We start from the raw sequence: 19,336 nt of genomic DNA on the forward strand, positions 1-19,336 counted from the left end.
ACCACAGAATGGAATTTAAAACATAAATCTAATTTATTTACATATAAAACAGGATAGTTGAGATCCAGGAAGAGGAGGTTGTCTCTCCAGGAAGAACATGGCGGGGTGAGTCGTGTACAAATGTCTCTTTTCCACACTGTGGGGTTCATCCAGTGCTACTCCACTGCCCCTCAAGAGAGATCATTATCGATAGACTTTAGATATGTCTTCCAGCCATCTTTACAACTGTTTTAGAACCACAGACCCTGCCTTCCCACTACAGGTTAACGTATACCTGGTTTATCTTGCGGTTGTCTAATAGAACCACTTTTTCCCTGTAGTTTTTTGGCGAGTTATAACCAACTGATTTAAAACATCAACAAGCTAATTATATTAGAATCAAGTGTTCTGAATTACTGTTGAAGACCTCCTGATTATAAGACTTCTGGCAGAGTGGAATCAAGTTGGAATCTTGCTGTCGTGAGATCCACATAAAACCACACATTGTTTTGTCTTGTAGCCAGGCACCAGATTCAATCCAACTTGGTTCTCAATCTCAAACTTAGTCAAGGTCACGGCCGTCGGTTCCAATAGAGCACCCCAGGGTCAATGGCACAGATTCAGGTGAGGGGTTTTGAGAAGTCAGGGTGTGGGGGAAACGCCTCATCACCTCAGCTTGATGTACCAGTAGAGGACTAGGAAGACAAACAGAGCAAAGAGCAGCATGTAGCACAACAGCTTGGTCTGGCTGCCCCTGGACAGCTGTTTCACCCTGCTGATGGTGGCTCCCAGTAAACCGCCTGTCGAGTCAAAATCTGAGTCCTGCATCGAAAGAGAACACATCGTAAGATCATCGTAAGTGTCAGGTGGCTGAGCGGTGAGGGAATCGGGCTAGGAATCCGAAGGTTGCCAGTTCGATTCCCGGTCATGCCAACTGACGTTGTGTCCTTGGGCAAGGCACTTCACCCTACTTGCCTCGGGGGAATGTCCCTGTACTTACTGTAAGTCGCTCTGGATAAGAGCGTCTGCTAAATGACTAAATGTAAGTGTGTTGGGGGGGGACTAGTCGAGGCCCTAGCAGCTCTGAGTCGGCGAGCAACCTCGTAGCATCATGTTGGAGGGTCACTGTTTGAAGATGTGGGGTTCCATCATCACAATGCTAAGGCTATTTAAGATATAGGGCTAGTCTTGTTGTGTGTGAGAGACATTATACTCACCATGTCTTCCAACATTTTGTTCTGGTACTTGACTTCTGTTCCAATTTCTATTGTCATCTGGAAGAGGGTTGTAAAATGGGATTGTTACTATAGAAGATAAATTACTTTTGCTGACTGGCTCTTTTTAGAACACTAATTATGTATTAGTAGGTGGTGTAAATGTGCTAATTAAGTGTTTACATGTTTCAAGGCGTTGACTTTGGCCCTTAGAGCTTCCTGTAAGTTCTCATTTTCTTCTTCGTGGACGCTGTATCCGCTTGCCACATAATTTCCGTGAGGCCCTCCTTCCCCTATGTGAAAAACAAAACAAATTTACCATGACTGACAAGGCTGTGGATGCTAAACACCGGTGGCTATTTCAATAACTCAGGTTAATTGGCCACAAAAAGGGAACTTACTGAATCTACTAGCGGTAGTGAAAGTTTGGCATGGCAATGATGACGTATATAGCTAGCTAGTATAAGGCTTACAAGGATGTTCCGAGGGGAGCAAGAAACACACAAAACACTCATCTAATATTTTCTTTGAATAGCTATGCTAACATGCTGATTTAGCTAGCATGCTGGACGTTATAGTGCAGTAGGCCTGTTGGCAAGCCACTGTTGGTGCTAGTAAGAGCTAGCGTTAGTTAGCTAGGAAGCTAGAGCTAGCAAACTGAACAGATATAAATATTTCTCTTACCCAAACCGGCACGTCGCATTTTGATTTATTATTTCAAACGGGTCTTGGCTGTACAAAAGAAACGGCAAAGGTAGTGTGATGATGCCAGCTTCTGTAACTGTGGCAGTGAATTAGTTGAACTCAAGATAGCTATGAGTGAGATTATTTGTGCAATAACGCCACGACATCTTACGGAAGCCGGCAAGGCATTTGTTCACAGGCTAGACTCCGCCCCGTCTCCTTTCAAACAGATCTAAAATGACTCATATCAGAGCCTGTTTAGACATTCTCTGCTCATATCCACTTTCACACATACAATTTTAGTTGGCACTTCCCAGTAGAGATTACATTAATCATTTCAGCAACATGTTTCTGTGGTGTAAGAAGTAATAATGTGACCAGATGAGTCACGTTCTGGCTCTTCCCGTAATCCCCTCTTGATTAATGTAATAAACTCTATTTTCAGATTCCATATCTCTTTTTTTTCATTATTAAATAACATCCCAATATATGTTCTGTATATAGCCTGACATTGAAGAAAAATCATTCAGTACCATACAGTTACCTGAGCAATCACCATGAACAAGCAAATTCCTCCAATGAACTCCAAATATAGGCCATCTCAGCTTTATCGAAAAGCTCGCAAAACAACCGTTAACCTTTCTAGACATAGTAGTCTTCGTTGTCAGAGTGGGACATGAAGGTATGGAGATTGACACTTTAATTATTATCTTGGTTTACTTTCTCCCTGCTCTTCATATTTAGCTCAACGCTAGCTCAAGGGTTAGGTCCATTTCAAGAATCTGACTTGTGTGACTGACATTTTAAATTACTTTTGATGCTCACCAAAGATAGCCTAACTGGTATTTGAGAGAACAGAAAATGTTGTGTTTTCCCCGGCCAGTCAGTGTAACAAAAGTGCAGGTATTTTATGTTACAGGGGAGAGAGATGTTTAAAAAAAAAAAAAAAAAACAGTGAGCGCGAGACCCTACTCTCACCTCACTTCGTGATTCTAATTAGCACAATAAACTCCCTGAACAGATCAGCCACGCGCTGCTTGGAGCTTCAACCGTCATTTATCTGTGTTCTCTACGCCATCCGGCCCAATGATGTTTGTCCGTGGCTATGAGAGGTTATGGTAAATGGTTCAAATGATATTTCAAGAGTCAATATCAATAAGAAGCTGGTGATTACTGGTGAAATCTAATTTAGGAAGACAGGGCCGTAATCATTTATATATATTCATCACACAATATTCAAATCTGGTCAAAATGCCCTCGCCCCCAATATATTGATATAAAAATATAAATACAATATAAATGTGCTAGCTATGACAAGCAACCACGCACGCTGTCCAAAATTATCATAAAAAAACCTCAGACTCCCTAGCAGATTTCGTACCCCCCAATGTTGACTCCATGGCTACGGCCTTGAAGTAGGAACTCTCCGGATAATGAGGTTAGCGTTGTTCACGTAGGCGCAGGAACCAAGGGTGAAAATTAGTCAGTGGCAGTTCTAGAATTTTTTTACAGGGGGGGCCAAGGTGGGGCCAGTGTTTAATCAGAGGGGCACATTAAAAACAACTGATATTTAAACATTAAATACTTTAATTTAGCTTTATATTAAAATCATACAAACGGCTCTGAACCTGCCTCTTCCAGCTCCTCCTAACCCTTCGTCGTTTCATGATACTGAAAAAAAAACGTAAAAAATACTAATAATTAGGTCATATTATTCAGTCAGCTCAGGGGGGGCCACAGGGGGGGCCAGGGACATTTTTACAGGGGCACTGGCCCCTGTAGGCCCCCATGTAAAACCGCCACTGGAATTAGGAATCAGCTTTTCATCGGCAGCTTGACTGAGCATCCGTCTGCATGTTATGCCGAGATATGTGTTTGTTTTTACAACAGTAGCCTACCATGTGTACAGGCACAGCAAGTTCTTTGCAAACCTTTTCAACCCCCAGTCATTGTTTTCTTTATTATTTGTTGTCTGAGGCCAGTAAGGTAACTTTGAAAGCAGATTGGTTAGAGATAAACAGAAACAATTGGTTGTCATTCCCTGAGAGTGATTTCTGTTGTTTTGAAATGGGGCATCTGTCAAAGGGGTGCAAATACTTTTGATTTGCCTCGCTGACTTAATAGTTGGCTTAACAATGGACATGTTTTATACCCTTCTGTGACTCAGAGGATAAGCGAGATCGGCAATATTGCCAAACTATCAAACTCTTCTCCTTATAGTCGCACGAAATGAGATCCCGGGTGCTGGTTATCATGCGTAAGTCACTTTTATTCACACATTAATCATCTTTCCCCCAAACAATGCCAGTGGCACCTAAGACAGGTAATATGATCTCAAAGATTCAAACGTCTCAGGTGACGTTAATTTATTCTGATCCCTGACGCCTCATAAATAAATACATCTCAAAGACCATTTCTTCTAATGCAACGCCTCCTCCTCCACCCCACATTAATGCACACTGTGCCACGGCGTTAGTGTCAAAGTGGAAGAAAGCTTCTATTGATTTAGCTGAATGTGCGTTTCGGCCATCGTCATGGATCTGAGGAGATTAGCTTTATCACAAGGCATTTTACAAAGCGTTTCTCTTGACTGGGACTGTGAACGGCAGTGTAGAGGACAGCGGTTCAACTTCTCAGCATCTCCGCTCAGAGAATATCAGATTCGATTTGACCTGGTGGGGGTCAAACATCTTTAGCCTACTCAAACCTGGGATTAGTGCAGCCTGTACTCGTCCCCTAGGGATATCATTTAGGAAACTTTTGAAATTACTATTTGAATGATGGGCTCAGATTAGAAAGCTAATTTCGGTACGAACGATCAATCATTTTATTGGATTTAATGTGCAAATAGATGCTCCATGCAGGGACTTCACTCTGTTATAGCTTTCGGTTCTTTTGTGTGGCTGAAAAGATGCAATAAATGAGAAAACCCACTGTGGCTTTTGATTGATTGTAAAGAGAAATTATGCTGTCTTTTTAGGGGGAAAAATGTGAATGGTGATGTACAAATATGCTTTAACCACTAAGCTATATGTTCCCAGGGTTCCAGGTGCTTGTGTTGCTTCATATGTTAATTCCTTGGGAGAACGAACACCATCCATCCATCCATTCCCTGAGAAATGAGGGAGTGAGGCAGCGGGGAGAAGAGATGAAAGAGTGTGTGCCAGAGGAAGAAGGCAAGGTGTTCTTACTATTTTTAAACACAGAGATCGGTGGATCTGATTCCCACACTTGACATCTCTTTGAAGTGCAGTTAAAGGAATTCCTCTGGCTCAGCTATGCTGGAATTTACTTGACTGCAAATTAGTGCATTTAAAATGAAGCTTTGACTCTGATTCACACCACTGATGATGCAATCCAACAGGGAAAAGGGAGGTTTAATGTGATAGCAGTAGCTTTCTAGTTTGTGGATTGTGCATTACTGGTACGTCTGCAGTAGGTCTAGACAAGCTGAATATTGAAATAATAAAGAATCATTGACGCTATACCTAAATAAGGCAATGAATCGAAATAGGTAACTTTATTAAATATGTAACTGTGCAAACAGTTTTACCTGAACGCCTGAATTTCCGTCGGTATCAATAAAAGGATTTTGATTGTATATTCAAGAGGATGAGTGTGCTGACTGAGCGACCAGAACCGAAAAAAGAATGAGAGAAAGACAGAGCATTGCCAGAAAACTGGCGGCTCTGCACCATCAGCGTAAAAGCCTCTCATTCCTCTCCAGTATTCAATGGGGTTGAATACCTTAGGGGGTCTCCGTTCGATCATAATGAGCGAAGGTATTACTCAAATGAAATTAAGATGTCGAAGTTTTTGGGCTTCTGTAACCGCATCCGTGTTATTTAAATCAATTAGTCCTCAGTCGGTGTGGCTCCAGTAGGCTCTGTAGTCATGGTGACATGCAGCAAGAGTTGCTGGACACAGTTGGTTTCTTGATGTAATATTTAAGTTGAGTCAATACCTAGTGTGCGGTCTTTTGTTTAGAGCAGGGGATCGAGTATTCTTTTACGGCCTTAATCCGTTTGTGCCAACCATTTGTGATGGAACCAGAGAATATTGATCCGTAAACATAGGGGAGATAAGGCACGTGGCCGTCACGCGGAAAGATGAGCAATAGCTTTATCAACGTGATTAAAAACGGTGTTCTGCGACGCACACATTCGTTTAGTGTTTTTGTGTTTACTCTTGTGATCACAATAGCCTATCCGTTTTTCTGTCCTTGATGGAAATGACGTTATCAACAACGTGCAAAATCCCAAAGCCCTCTTGGCCCAGAAACTTTTTGGGGCTACGATACCCATCAACATTAAGACTGATGTTTGAACAGATGAACAAGACCAAACGGTCGGAATGCACGGTAAATGTAGGTGGTTTGACAAACATTGATGAGTGGAACAAGTAGGGTGACCAGACGTCCTCTTTTACCCGGACATGTCGCCTCTTTTCGAGACCTAAAAAAGGCGTCCGGCATGGATTCCAAAATCGTCCGGGATTTTGCCTTCTCTGGGTCTTTCACAAACTAGTTATTATGCCCTTAAAAGTTTTGGAAAGGGTATCTCCCTTATGTTCCACCTTCTTGAGCTCTGACTGTAGAGAACTGTCATTGGTCGACCGCCTTCTCAGTGTTGCCAGATGCACGATAATTATCCTCCAAATACGATTATTTTGAGCCTTTGGTAAGATACTTCGGCATTTCCAATCTGGAAACACTGCCACCGCGTATCGTATCGTTTTCTAAAATCCTGGCCCCCCATTATCCCTTTTCAGGTAGAAAGACACTGCCCTCGACTACGTTCTGGGACAAGCAAGTGGGCCTTTCTTTATTTTTACGTCCTGAAAAACATCAGAAAATATCCCTCAAAGCTTGGCGCTGTCGGACTCCATTAGACCTGCCTGTACTCTTTCTTTTTCTCTTTGTTTCTGTTTTTATTTCACATAAGCCCTCTATCCTCTCTTTGTATCCCTGTCTTCCCCTCTCATCCTCCATTTATTGGGTTGTGTGTTTCTGACAGCTCCTTCTCTGATCTTCCCCATACGAGAGATCTGTTTTGAGTGTGGGCAGAATAATGTGACCCTCAGGCTTTTGTCAAATCATACAAACACAGTCAGTACCGGTCCTAGCACATCTGGCTATGCAAAATGTATCAACAGAATCCCCCCCCCCCCCCCCCCCCCCCCCCCCGGGAGTGCAAATCGTAGTTGGCACCTACTCTCATCGCACAGAGGGTTTCCTTAGAACCGAAAGATCATTGACGGTGATTCAGGAGAAGTGCACTGTTTGAAGCGTGGTAGCATGATAGTGTAGATATAATCACCCCGTCTCCCACAGCACTGACGCTCGTCATCTCCAGAAAGCCCGAGGCCAGACACACAGGCCTTGGGAGTGTTTACACAGCTGGAACGCTTTCCTTCCCAGCTGTCATGATCCAGTTACACAAAGAACTCGCACTGTCACAGTCACTGTGTTCAGACCAGGAGAACAGACACCATCCAGGACCCACACCATACACAACACCAGACTTTCCATCTCACTCATCACCTTGTTACAAGCGACAAAAAGGCTTCTAGGTTCTCACCTTGCTGGATTCACAAGATCACGAGAATCCATCTTGCCAAGCTCTGAGCTATCCTTTTGTGCCCGACCAACTTGGGCCAATTAGCATCCTACTACAGGCAGCTACAGGCAGGCGTGGTTGAAGTTAGCAAGTGATTGACACATGTTTCACCCAATGATTGACAGATGTTTCACCCAATCATCTGCCAACTTTTTAATTATAATTATTAAAGTGCCTGCCCTTTTCCAAACAGTTTCCAAGGATGTCTTCCCAGAGAGTTGTGTAACAAACCACCTGTTTAGTCAAGTCTCCTGTGAGCAGGCCAGCATCCATGCAGCCTCACCACTGATGTTATGACTGCTGGATCGGGCTGATATCACAACGTAGCTTTGAAGGCTAAAAATCCTTTAGGCAAGCTGAGAAGGATGTGAGAGCTCGCTTCTCTAATTAATGAGAGGATGAAGTGACGTTAGAGCTAATGAAAGCGATTGAAGTGATTTTAGGCCTGGTGATTAGTGTCACATTACAAGGTTTGGATAATGAGTTTTCCTCTGGGGTGTCAACTTGAAGGGTCAACATGAAGGGTATGGTGTGGGGTGAAACACTAGAAACAGAACGATAATTACAGGGCAGCGGAGTTTACATATAGTAATTTTAGCAGACGCTCTTATCCAGAGCGAGTTGTAGACGTTCATGGATTGCGGCAGGTAAATTTGAGTCTTTCGTGAATTCTTTGCCGAAATTGTGACGGTTTATTTGGTTTATTTATAACGGTTTATTGTTAAGCAGATTTACATCTGCTAATTGAGTGACGTGATGCAGCTCCTGGTTGTGGCAGGATTACATTATGACCTCTCACCCCTAATTGGTTTGGTTTTAGGCGTTCCCAATGGATGCTACCTGCATTATCTGTGGGTCTCCACGTTACATTGTTTTATACATAGGCCAGTGGTGTCACCTGCGCTAAATTGTTGTCGTTTTTTAATATGTTTTATCCCTGTCAGTACGACGTTGTTTGAAATGGTAACCAGGTCTTTTCTGGGGGTGGACTCATTTGACTGCAGATAAAGAACTCGCAGGTGAAAATCCCCCTCCCTCACATTCATTGCTTTGGATAAAAGCGTCTGTTAATTGAATACATTATTTTTGTTATTATTATCATTAGCTTTTTTCTGAGGTAAAAATATGTGTTGTTCTGTGCAGATGTATTGTCCCATGTTTTTATAGATAATATTTGATCCTCCAGCTTCCCTTACCGGTAGAGAGCACATCAGATGGTGGGATTGGGGTCAGATGGCTGAGCGGTTAGGGAGTCGGGCTATTAATCAGAAGGTTGTTAGTTCGATTCCCGGCCATGCAAAATGACGTTGTGTCCTTGGGCAAGGCACTTCACCATACTTGCCTTGGGGAGAATGTCCCTGTACTTACTGTAAGTCACTCTGGATAAGAGCGTCTGCTAAATGACTAAAATGTAAAACATAAATGTAAATCTCCCACACTGGTTTCCTGCTGTGGCTGTTGATGTGTGTTTGTAATTGAAAGTCACCAGGATTCATATCCATCCCCCATGACAAGCTTTCGTAAGTCATGGCTGCATCAGGACAGCTTCTCTCCTCCAGGAGCAGGCAGAGCAGGGACGGACATGGCCAGCCTTCACAGGGGAAAGGGTTTATTATTCCATGAACGGCATTGTCCCGATTTTACCTTCCTCCTGCATTTATGCCTGGGCAAGAATGGGCTCAAACAGTATTTGGAGAGTGAATTTTCCCAAAGGCACCAGACACTGTGGTCGAATCTGAACCATGTGGTGAAACGAAATAGAACCTGTTTCCAAGTTCCACAGATGAGAATACGAGATAGTCTTCACCTGTTAAATCTGTCTGTGAGTTGTTGAAAGGTAATTTTCAGATGTTTAACCCTTGTGCTGCCTTCGGGTCACATGACCCAAAGGTTCATAACGAACCATCGTTGTGTTTACCCAATTTTACCCAATACAAAAACAAATACAAATAATTTTATTTTAACCTTCGCAATCTGTCTGAGACAGCCCAACTGTTAAAAGAAAATGATTCACTTTGTTTTTGTATGCGGTAAAGTTGTCGCAATACGACGGTGGGTCACAATGACTGATGGGTCAGAATGACCCGAAGATAACACAAGGGTTAAGATGGATATTTCTGGCGTGGGTTTGTGATCGAGGATGAAATTCACTAGATCTTTATTTATGGGCTCGACCCATGGATGTATATTGCTGTACATCCATATTGCATGGATGTACTTTGCCTCTGGAAGTCAGAATGGAATGTGAGTAGCATAGTTGAAGATTGAGACTGATAACAGAAGGTCAAGAATACAAATATATATAAATATTTACCTCAGGAAGACATTTAAAGACTGAATTTAATGACAGAGTGAAGAGAGATAATTGAAAAGCAGAAGCTCCCTTAGGGATGGATCTCCTGGAACCTTCTACCCTAACCTTGTGTGTGTGTGTGTGTGTGTGTGTGTGTGTGTGTGTGTGTGTGTGTGTAGGAGTGTATACGGCTCGTACAGTACTGTATGGTTCTCTCCTCATCTTGGGAACCAGTCGGCAGTGCAACAGTGCCTCCTAGTCCTGAGTTTCAGCCACTGCTGAAACACACCCTCCCCCGTTCCCATCCCCGATCTCATCCCTGATCCCATCTTTGTTCCTCCACACTCTCAGACCGGCTGTTCCTTCTCCCCAGCGTCAGGGCAGTGAAGGGGTTCTAACTGAGGGCTGTCTGCCTTCTTACATTACATTTACATTTAGTCATTTAGCAGACACTCTTATCCAGAGCGACTTACAGTAAGTACAGGGACATTCCCCCGAGTTGTGTGTGTGTGTGTGGTAGGGGTCAGGAAGGATATAAAATCTTCAGATTCATCGGTTTCCAATACTCTAATATGATTGAAATGGTTCAGTAAGCTTCATATTGTTGCATAATTTTGCAGCAATCTGTCCTGCATATCATGTCACCTGCTTAAACACCACTGTGTTTCGTCTGTTTGGAATGGTTATTCCTCCATCCACATCATGCAAATGATCCCTCAGTCTTGACTCAACCCCCCCTCCGACAGGAGGATGAATACTCAAACTACGTTTGTCCTTGAGCTGAGAGCATCCTTCTGTTTACACATGAGCATATCCTTTGTTGACTATTACCGAGCCAAGTCAACAACCTGTCTGCTTGGGAATCAACACAAAGATGAAAGATTTGACTGAAGCTTTCCGTCTTACATCCCGGCTTCTCTCTCTTTCTGCTGTTTACACCTGACAGTTTCAGACTCGTTTTCTTCAGTCAAGCCTGAAATCAAAGTTCTAACCTTTAAATGGTTGTTTTATGTGTCTGTGTGAGAGGGTGTTTGCCACAAATACTCCCTCCCGCCCCGCCCCGCCTCCCTTCCCATGCTCTACTGGCCTGTTCAACCAGGCTGAAAGCTATCTTTATGGGACTGGGTCTCGCTGTTCCACTGTTGATCCAACCTAAAAAGGAGTGGAGTAAATGCAGCTCAGTGGTTAGAGCATTTGACTGCAGATGAAGAGGTTGCTTGATTGATATCCTCTCTGTATGTAGCTTTGGATGAAAGTGTCTGCTAAATGAGACACACAGACACAGACAGACACACTGGTGTGTTTAGAGGATGAGAGGTGCTCTCTGCTGTTTCTGCCTGATGGAGGGGGAGTTTCTTTTTTATTGTTTGGGTTCAAAGGTCAAAAAGAAACTGCTTACCATCCTTTTGAAACTCTGTTCCCCATCTGTGTTTAGCCCCTTACCCAGAAGACCTTGACTCCTCTCATGGGGGACCACAGTTATACATGAGCTAACCAATGAGCTGCTCTTGATTGATAATCCACTGGGTTCATTTGCCAGCCCAGTGCTCTCTCCAGCCCTTAACTCTCCTATTTTCCACCCCTCGCTGATTCTGCACGGCATAGCCAAAACAAACACACCCAGTCCTGCTCTCAAGACCTAATTACTGACAAGGTAATCCGCTTATTTTGCAGCAACAGTGATTTGAAATACCCACTGGCTTTCAAGGGAGGATGATCTATTGATTAATAGATTAAGGTGTAGGCCTTTTCTGTTTCTCTCTGTCTCTCTCTCTGTCTCTCTCTCCCTGTCTCCCTAAAAGAGACGTGCCTGTCTAGTAATAGTGGCCTTTACTCACTAGCAGTTTTAGCAGATGCATTGACATTTACAGCAGTCCCAGTTAATAAATGAATCTTTAACCTACAGTCCATGTGTTCTTTTTAGATTGCCATCACCGAAAAACGGTATCTTGAGGCAGTGGATGTGTAATTGCCATTTTGCTTTTTAGTATCGCCCAAGGAATATAAACACTGACATTTACCGTGTTTCGTTCATGTATTTTAGTATGCCTACTATGCGTTCTGTGGTTTGTTCTCTTTCTTGTAACTCTAGTCTTGATTTTTCGTGTGGCAAAAACTCCTGAACCAAAAATAAAGATAAACTATATTAAATTTTTCGTACAAAATACAACAACAATCATCCTGTCCAAGTTTTCAGCGTTCTTGTGTTGCCACTCTACTGTCCCCTTGTCACTTAAATGACACCGCGCTCTGTGACTTGAAAGATGCAGTCTGTCAAGAGCATTTTAGCGACCGTGACTACACCGTGTCTGAGCGGTTTTCTGGATGAGGTCTAAGAGGGGTTCGGGCCGCTGGCGGTCTTGGAGAGGTTGATGGTGACCGTGGAAAGCAGGGCGCTGGCAGATCCCACTGAGTAGGCCCGTGTGAGGGACAGGTGAGCAGTTGAATGCAAGGCCTCCCTCTCCTCGTACATCATAGCGCCAGCTCATGAATCCAATCTGATTCCCTGCCCCTGCTGTTCCAGTTCCATGGTTGTCATTTTAATGTGCCTTCTTTGGAGAAGGCTACGGTCCTCCACACACGGGAGTTGAAAAGGACAATGCGAGCGGCGGACAACGTCGAAGAGGTGCGGGGTTTTCTGACGCACAAACTGAACATGACATCCAGGACTCGGACAAGAAACTCCTGCCAAGCAGGGATGACAGTTTGGGAAGATTGCTGGATGATTATAGCTGTGTGAGAGAGAGACGTCTCTCTCACACTGGAGATGCTTGAGTGGGTTTTACTCTGTTGTGAGGCTTGCCAGAGTGCTTGCTTGAATCCAACAATGCTGCTGATTTGTAGCGATGCTGTTTCAATCTCCGTGACAAATTGAAAGAGACGTAGGAAGAAAGATTCCTTGAGTAACCCCTGGTAGCAGTCATGTGCGGTAACCTAACCGTAACCCTAAGCTCGGTCACAGCTAGATTCACTCACTTAAATTCACTCGAATTCACTCGGTTCTTTACTCTCCCTTCAGGCTGTAATGTAGGCCTATTGACGTGTTCATTTACCTGAAAAAAAGGCTACAAAGCGATATAGGCTATGCTACACCAGTATCGCCTGATGAGAGGGTAGCCTATGTTAACACGCTACTTAACAAGGAAGGACACCGTCGTCTTTCATTTTCATTTAACATCAGATGTGTTCAAGTTTCAGATCAAGCTGCACCTCGACTGACTTTGCCTAAGGGCACTGAAAGCAGCACTTAGCAGTACAATAAGCCAACTGTGATACCTGCAAATTTGTCCCTTCTCTGCATGTTGGATTTGAGATCCTGTTATGGAAGACCGCTGTCTGGTAGGAGACCGACAATTACTGCAGTTGAACGGGTTTGCTTATAGCACCAAGTTGTTTTTGCTGCACTTTAGCCTACTACGCGCTATTGATGTTATTGTTTTGCTGTTTAGTATTGTTCATCATTGCTGAGATGCACAATACAGACTTGACGTTTAATTCTTGTTTTTCTGCTATACTTATTATATTCACTACTGTGCTTTGTATAAAAGTGTTGTCTACATGAACAAAACAATAAGTAGGCCTAATATCGAATTTAAAATATGCTGTCTGACATCAAACGTTTCTTGTTCGAATTTTAGACAAAGAGTGTGTGTATTCTCCTCAAAGAATCTGTTTTGGAATATAGATATATTTTTTGTGAGAACATCAGTGAAAAACAATCTCAGTAGGTTCCCTGTCGTCTTGTTGTTCCAGATCTGTCTTGGTTGTTCTGGAAACTCCCTACTTCCAGCAGTTCCCCGGTAATTTATTAATTTCAGCAGATGCTTTTATCCCAGGCGACATACAGGAGATTTGAATCTGTGACTGCTTGATCTCGAGTGAAATGCTCTGACCACTGAGCTATACACCACCACCATGTCCTCAAGCTAACACAGCTTCAAGTTCTCGCCCTCATGGAGAGAGTTCATGCACCCTCTCCAGGTGACAAGGGTGGCCTGCAGAATGGACATCATCTAGGAAATATGTCCAGGATTGTTGACTAGAGATCATTAATCCCATTGTGTGTAATGAGCGTATTGATACTCCCATATCGAGGCTTTATGGGTCGTTAGCTGTGAAGGAGCAGGAAATGAAGGATGATGGACAGGAAGTGAAGGATGATGAGTGTGTGAAGGAGCAGGAAGTGAAGGATGATGGACAGGAAGTAAAGGATGATGAGTGTGTGAAGGAGCAGGAAGTGAAGGATGATGGACAGGAAGACTGATGTCAGAAGTGAGAACATGATGCTAGTTCAGTCAGATCCAGAAACCTCTCAGAAGAACTCCCTTTGATGCCAAACTCTCTGAACTTTCCCTCTCATTTGATGGAACATGAAACAGTTTTGTGAACTTTTATTCATCAAAATGTTCTCCTCATCTAAATAATGCTTAAATGCTTTGAAAATATCCATCAGGCTGCGCATTATCCCATGAATTAAATAAAATCAGAAGTTCCCTCACCAAAATACTGTCTCCTCAAGGACACATTTCAATGAACTTCATGAATGATCATATGCATGACCAGTCTGTCTGCCTTTGGTGGTCTTGGCGGCGAATCTTTCAAGTTCATTGATCTGTGCTTTTCCTCCCTCGAGTCTGTCGAAAGAGTTCTGACACTTTATCTAATCGTTATGGATGAGCGCTGTCGCGTGCACCTGTCCAGATCTCCAAGTCTAATGTATGCAGATGATGTTGTTTCCTTCCTCAACGGGACTCTGGGGGAGTCTGGGAGCTTGCAGCGCCGGACCAACAGTAAATACAGCTGGAGGAACAAACAAGCGGGGCTTCTGTCATGTCTGAGGTGCGTTGTGGGAGATTCAGGGGATTCAAGGGATGTGATTACCAGGAGGTGATGAGAAGGAGATCGGCAGCAGAGGATGTGAGGATGAGCTTCCTGTGGAGGCATCCAACCAGGGCCAGACCTCATACTGGGATCAGAGGAAATTGCTCTTTGCTCTAATGGTAGATATTTAGGATGCCTCTTCTGCAAAGTTCTAGTGGTTCAAATCTCATTCACAGAAGAGTGGGTTTACAGTCATATTATGTGGGATGAAACAGATATTACTACAGCATATGGTGGATACAGTATTCTTCTTTTCTTTTTTTAAAGTAAAGCAATAAAGCAAAGTAGATGCAGTTTTTCCAGGATCACTGTGGCATTCGGATCCAGTTTTATGAAGTTTATTGCAAATGTTCTTCTGAGGGTGAAGGAGGGTTTCAGGTCAGAACATCATATTGAAAAATATATAGTTGCGTTAGAACAGGACAGTTAATAAAAAGAAGCTTAGATGGACAACGTTTCTCATGAAACCTTCAGAGAAACAAGGTTCTATCAAGATGGAATAAGAGAATGTCAAATTAATCCTATGCTTGAACACTTCCCCTCCACACACACACACACACACACACAAGTGAACACCCTCTAAAAAGCCCCTGTCGATGAATTGAGTTAACGCCCTCGTAAAAACACAGGAACAGACACAGGGCAGGTTAAACAGCCCAGATAATGTCCACACATTTCAATGAAAAAGACAAGCAATGACTTTCACCCATTTAAATCCCAGTGCTTTCATCAAATAACATTAAGAACATCACCGTTATCACCCAGATGTCCCTCAGTAGTGGTGACAGTGTCCTGGGCCCATGTTTGATGTCCTGTGTGACATGTTGTGATGCCAGACATTAAGACCTCCTGAATGTCAGAGCCTGCCAATACGTCTAGCTAATGTCAGCCTCTGATCACCACTGAAAGCTAAATGAGGTAAAGAGAACAGGGCTGCAGCTAATGCCAGGGCTGGGGACCAGAATGAGAGGTGGTATTATAGCTGTCTGATCAAAGACAATCGGCCCAGACAATGATGAGCTTCAAAAACATCCAGCTTCATCGAAAAGGTCTCAGACACACATCAATCAGTGTATGTGTGTGCGTGTGTTTGGGTGTGTGTGTTTGGGTGTGTTTGGGTGTGTGTGTGTGCGTGTGTTTGGGTGTGTGTGTGTGTGTGTGTGTGTGTTTGGGTGTGTGTGTGTGTTTGGGTGTGTGTGTGTGTTTGGGTGTGTGTGTGGGTGTGTGTGTGTGTGTGTGTGTGTTTGGGTGTGTGTGTGCGTGTGTTTGGGTGTGTGCGTGTGTTTGGGTGTGTGTTTGGGTGTGTGTGTGCGTGTGTTTGGGTGTGTGTGTGTGTGTTCTGGGAGGTCAGTTTACTTTGACATTTAGTTAATCGTGACAGTGCACATCTGAGTGTTATCTGTAACAAGCAGCGTGGTAGAACAGAGGGTTGGTTTAAACATGAGGACATTGTTGTCATTAGGCTGAGTAAACCTGTATGAAGGGAGTCAGGTGGCTGAGCGGTTAGGGAATCGGGCTAGTACTCTCCTCCCAAACCTTGGGAGGAGAGTTTTTCCTGGGAGCTTTTCCTTGTCTTCCTCCAGGGTTTAGGTGGGTTTAAGTGCAGTTCCATGGGCGTATGTGAAGCCCTTTGTGACACTGCTTGTAAAAAGGCTCATTCAAACGAAATTTGATTTGAGGAAGTGGCCAAATAGTCAAACATGTAATGTTCATATTATCAACAGATGAAGGGGGCTGACTTCCACCTCCAGATCCCTGGATATTTGTCAAATAATGTCATCCTGTTATGTTATATTAGCAACTTTATCATCCTCCTGTAAAACAAGCTACTCCCTGGCTTAGTGGTGTAGCATTTCACCTGCTAGGGCTGCTTGTCAACTGCAGGGGGCGCCATCCTGTGCTGTGAAAATCACTCCTGCTGGTCAACCCTGGTCTTTTATAATTGTATAGGACTATTCTGGTCACAGAGGTACGTGGCGGTGGTTTATCTGTGAAGCCAAGGGTTACTGTGTGCAGTGCAGTACTTCACTGAGTCGTATACTGTCCAGTGTCCAGTACATACATGGTCTGTGTGTGTCTCTCAGTACCTGGGAACACTCCAGTTCACACACATCAATCTCTGATGATCACCAAAGATGTCATGGTCACGCATTTAACCGGGTTTCCAGTTGTTCAGAAGAGCTGCTCTGGTTTGTTGCACGTTCTAACCAGCAGAGGATGCTGTGGGCTCACACACAGAGAGAACCGCTTCTATGAGACTGGAGGCAAGAACAGTTTTCCAGACACACAACCCTCGTCTCCCAGTTCTAGAAACGCAGCTCTCAGGAATGATTGGGGTCTAATGAATAATGTAAACATACAACACAAAAGATGTTCAGCGGTTAAAAAAAATAATAATACGTTTTTAACAGAACACAGGTTCTTCAGAGTTTTATATAAAAAATTTTTTTTAAAAAAATTAAGGTAAAAAAAAAATATGAAATCATAGGATTTACAGTAGATAAATGTATTGGTTTGGTGCAACGACAACAATATTTCAGTTTTTAACGACAGTTTTTCTTTACTTTGTTTCCAAATGCAGTATCTCAAATGCTTTGTTTTTGCAGAAACAGTTAACCCCAACTGTGTAGTTTCATCTTCTGTCTGGAGAACTCATTTGGGAGGAACCGTTCAGGGGGAGGAGCCAGGATGCTTCAGGGGGAGGAGCCAGGATGCTTCAGGGGGAGGGGCCAGGAGGCTTCAGGGGGAGGAGCCAGGATGCTTCAGGGGGAGGGGCCAGGAGGCTTTAGGGGGAGGGGCCAGGAGGCTTTAGGGGGAGGGGCCAGGAGGCTTTAGGGGGAGGGGCCAGGAGGCCTCAGTTTCACTGTGTTTCTAGTTTTAGTGGTAAAACTAATGGAGGAATAAAGAAAGAAATAGAAATAGTGAGCGGGAGTGAAAGAGGGAAAGAGAGATGGTTGAAGAGCAAAGGAACGCAGAGAGAGAGAGAGAGAGGGAGAGAGGGGGAGAGGGAGAAAGAAAGAGAGTGGGAGAGAGAATAGGTTGAAGGGTGAGGTGGACAAAAAGGCAGAGGTAGGTCAGAGGAACACCAAGAGAGAGAATAGAAAAATAAGTGGAGAGAGAGAAGGAGGAAGGGAGGGCAAGAGAGGAATAGAGAGAGAAGGAGGGAGGTAGGAAGAGCGAGAGAGACAGGGAGGAAGAGGGGAAGGGAGAGAGAGAGAGAGAGAGAGAGAGAGAGAGAGAGAGAGAGAGAGAGAGAGAGAGAGAGAGAGAGAGAGAGAGAGAGAGGAGAAAAAAATAGAGAGAGAGAGGGAGTGTCAGACTACGTGGCTGGAGGTTCCAGTGTAGATGTTGGGATGAGATGGCAGGATCATGGGTTCACTTGAGGTAGCAGGACTGAAGTTCAGAATCACATATAACAAAAATACTCTGAATGCTCTGGAAATACATACACACTGGATGCATCTACACTGGCGTATAGCACCATTCTGATCATAGTTTGGCCTAGTTTCAACTAACTTTACTTCAGTTCTATCCTATGAGTCCGCCTTAGCACATTCATTTTATTTTGTAATTTAGTTTGTCGCTCCAATCTGCTTGGTTGCGCTGGTAACGACAGAGCTTCCTGTTTATGGCCCAATAAGGAGATAGGAATTAGCATAAATCAAGTCTGCAGTGCATCACTTCCTTTGAAAGAGAGTGTGACCTCATCTGAACATGAGAAGAGAGTGTTGTTTAGTTGTTTACTTTTGATCATCAACTTTTCTCTGAAGTAGACCAGAGGAGGCCGAGGTTGTTAATGTGGATACCTAAAAGGAGAGGCACTTGTTTAGTGGGTGCTAACCTGCTCCAGGGAGGTGTGCTTGTTTACTGGGTGCTAACCTGCCCCAGGGAGGGATACTTGTTTAGTGGGTGCTAAGCTGCCTTAGGGAGGTGTGCTTGTTTAGTGGGTGCTAACCTGCCCCAGGGTGGTGTGCTGGTTTAGAGGGTACTAACTTCCTAACTAGAGAATAACTGGCTGGTAAAAGTCAGCCAATCCTCTTCAATAACTTCCCCTTAAAAGTGGGCTGTACACACACACACACACACCTGAACGTGTTTCATGACCTCCACCGTAGATTTACATTTACATTTAGTCATGTTAGCAGACGCTCTTATCCAGAGCAACTTACAGTAAGTACAGGGACATTCCCCTGAGGCAAGTAGGGTGAAGTGCCTTGCCCAAGGACACAACGTCAGTTGGCATGACCGGGAATCGAACTGGCAACCTTCGGATTACTAGCCCGATTCCCTAACCGCTCAGCCACCTGACTCCCCGACGCCACACAGGAGGGTTGATCAGTGTAGAGGACAACCCCTCTAGGCTTGGAGATTCCAATCCTTCCCTCAGTGTGTGTGTGTGTGTGTGTGTGTGTGTGTGTGCGTGTGTGTGTGCGTGCGTGCGTGCGTGTGTGTGCGTTTTCCATGGTTGGGAGGGGGTTGACAAGCTGAACCGTCCAGGAGTGGGAGTTTTAGCCCTGTGAGAGGAGATGGAGGGAGGGAGGGTTAGTGTAGGAGGCCTGTTTTCTTGTCTTCCTTTTAGATAGCTGTGGAAAAATGAATCACAGAGGCCTGCACTGGGGGAGCTGGACTGAAACACATCTGGCTCGGAAAAAAGGAAAAGAGAAGAA

The 19,336-nt window shown here is 44.0% G+C and overlaps 1 protein-coding gene across 1 annotated transcript; it reads right to left on the reverse strand.

Annotated features, from left to right (window-relative positions):
* Window positions 1–11: 11 nt before the first annotated feature.
* bet1 (Bet1 golgi vesicular membrane trafficking protein) lies at window positions 12–2,030 on the reverse strand. The gene is made up of 4 exons (XM_067256035.1): window positions 1,878–2,030; window positions 1,377–1,486; window positions 1,197–1,253; window positions 12–801 (listed from the first exon to the last, which is right to left on the reverse strand). The coding sequence occupies exons 1-4, from the start codon at window positions 1,894–1,896 to the stop codon at window positions 646–648; spliced, it is 342 nt and encodes a 113-aa protein (XP_067112136.1). The 5' UTR covers window positions 1,897–2,030; the 3' UTR covers window positions 12–645.
* Between the last annotated feature and the right edge of the window lie 17,306 nt (window positions 2,031–19,336).

This window comes from Osmerus mordax, chromosome 18 (assembly GCF_038355195.1).
Source record: "Osmerus mordax isolate fOsmMor3 chromosome 18, fOsmMor3.pri, whole genome shotgun sequence".
In the NCBI taxonomy this organism is placed as follows: domain Eukaryota; kingdom Metazoa; phylum Chordata; class Actinopteri; order Osmeriformes; family Osmeridae; genus Osmerus; species Osmerus mordax.

Bases quoted from the DNA above. Each gene is read 5' to 3' on its own strand.
- bet1 (XM_067256035.1), bottom strand. The intron at 1,254-1,376 runs GTAAACACTTAA...ACCCTCTTCCAG, and splicing joins AAGTCAACGCCTTGAAACAT to ATGACAATAGAAATTGGAAC. The intron at 802-1,196 runs GTGAGTATAATG...CTTTCGATGCAG, and splicing joins ACAAAATGTTGGAAGACATG to GACTCAGATTTTGACTCGAC.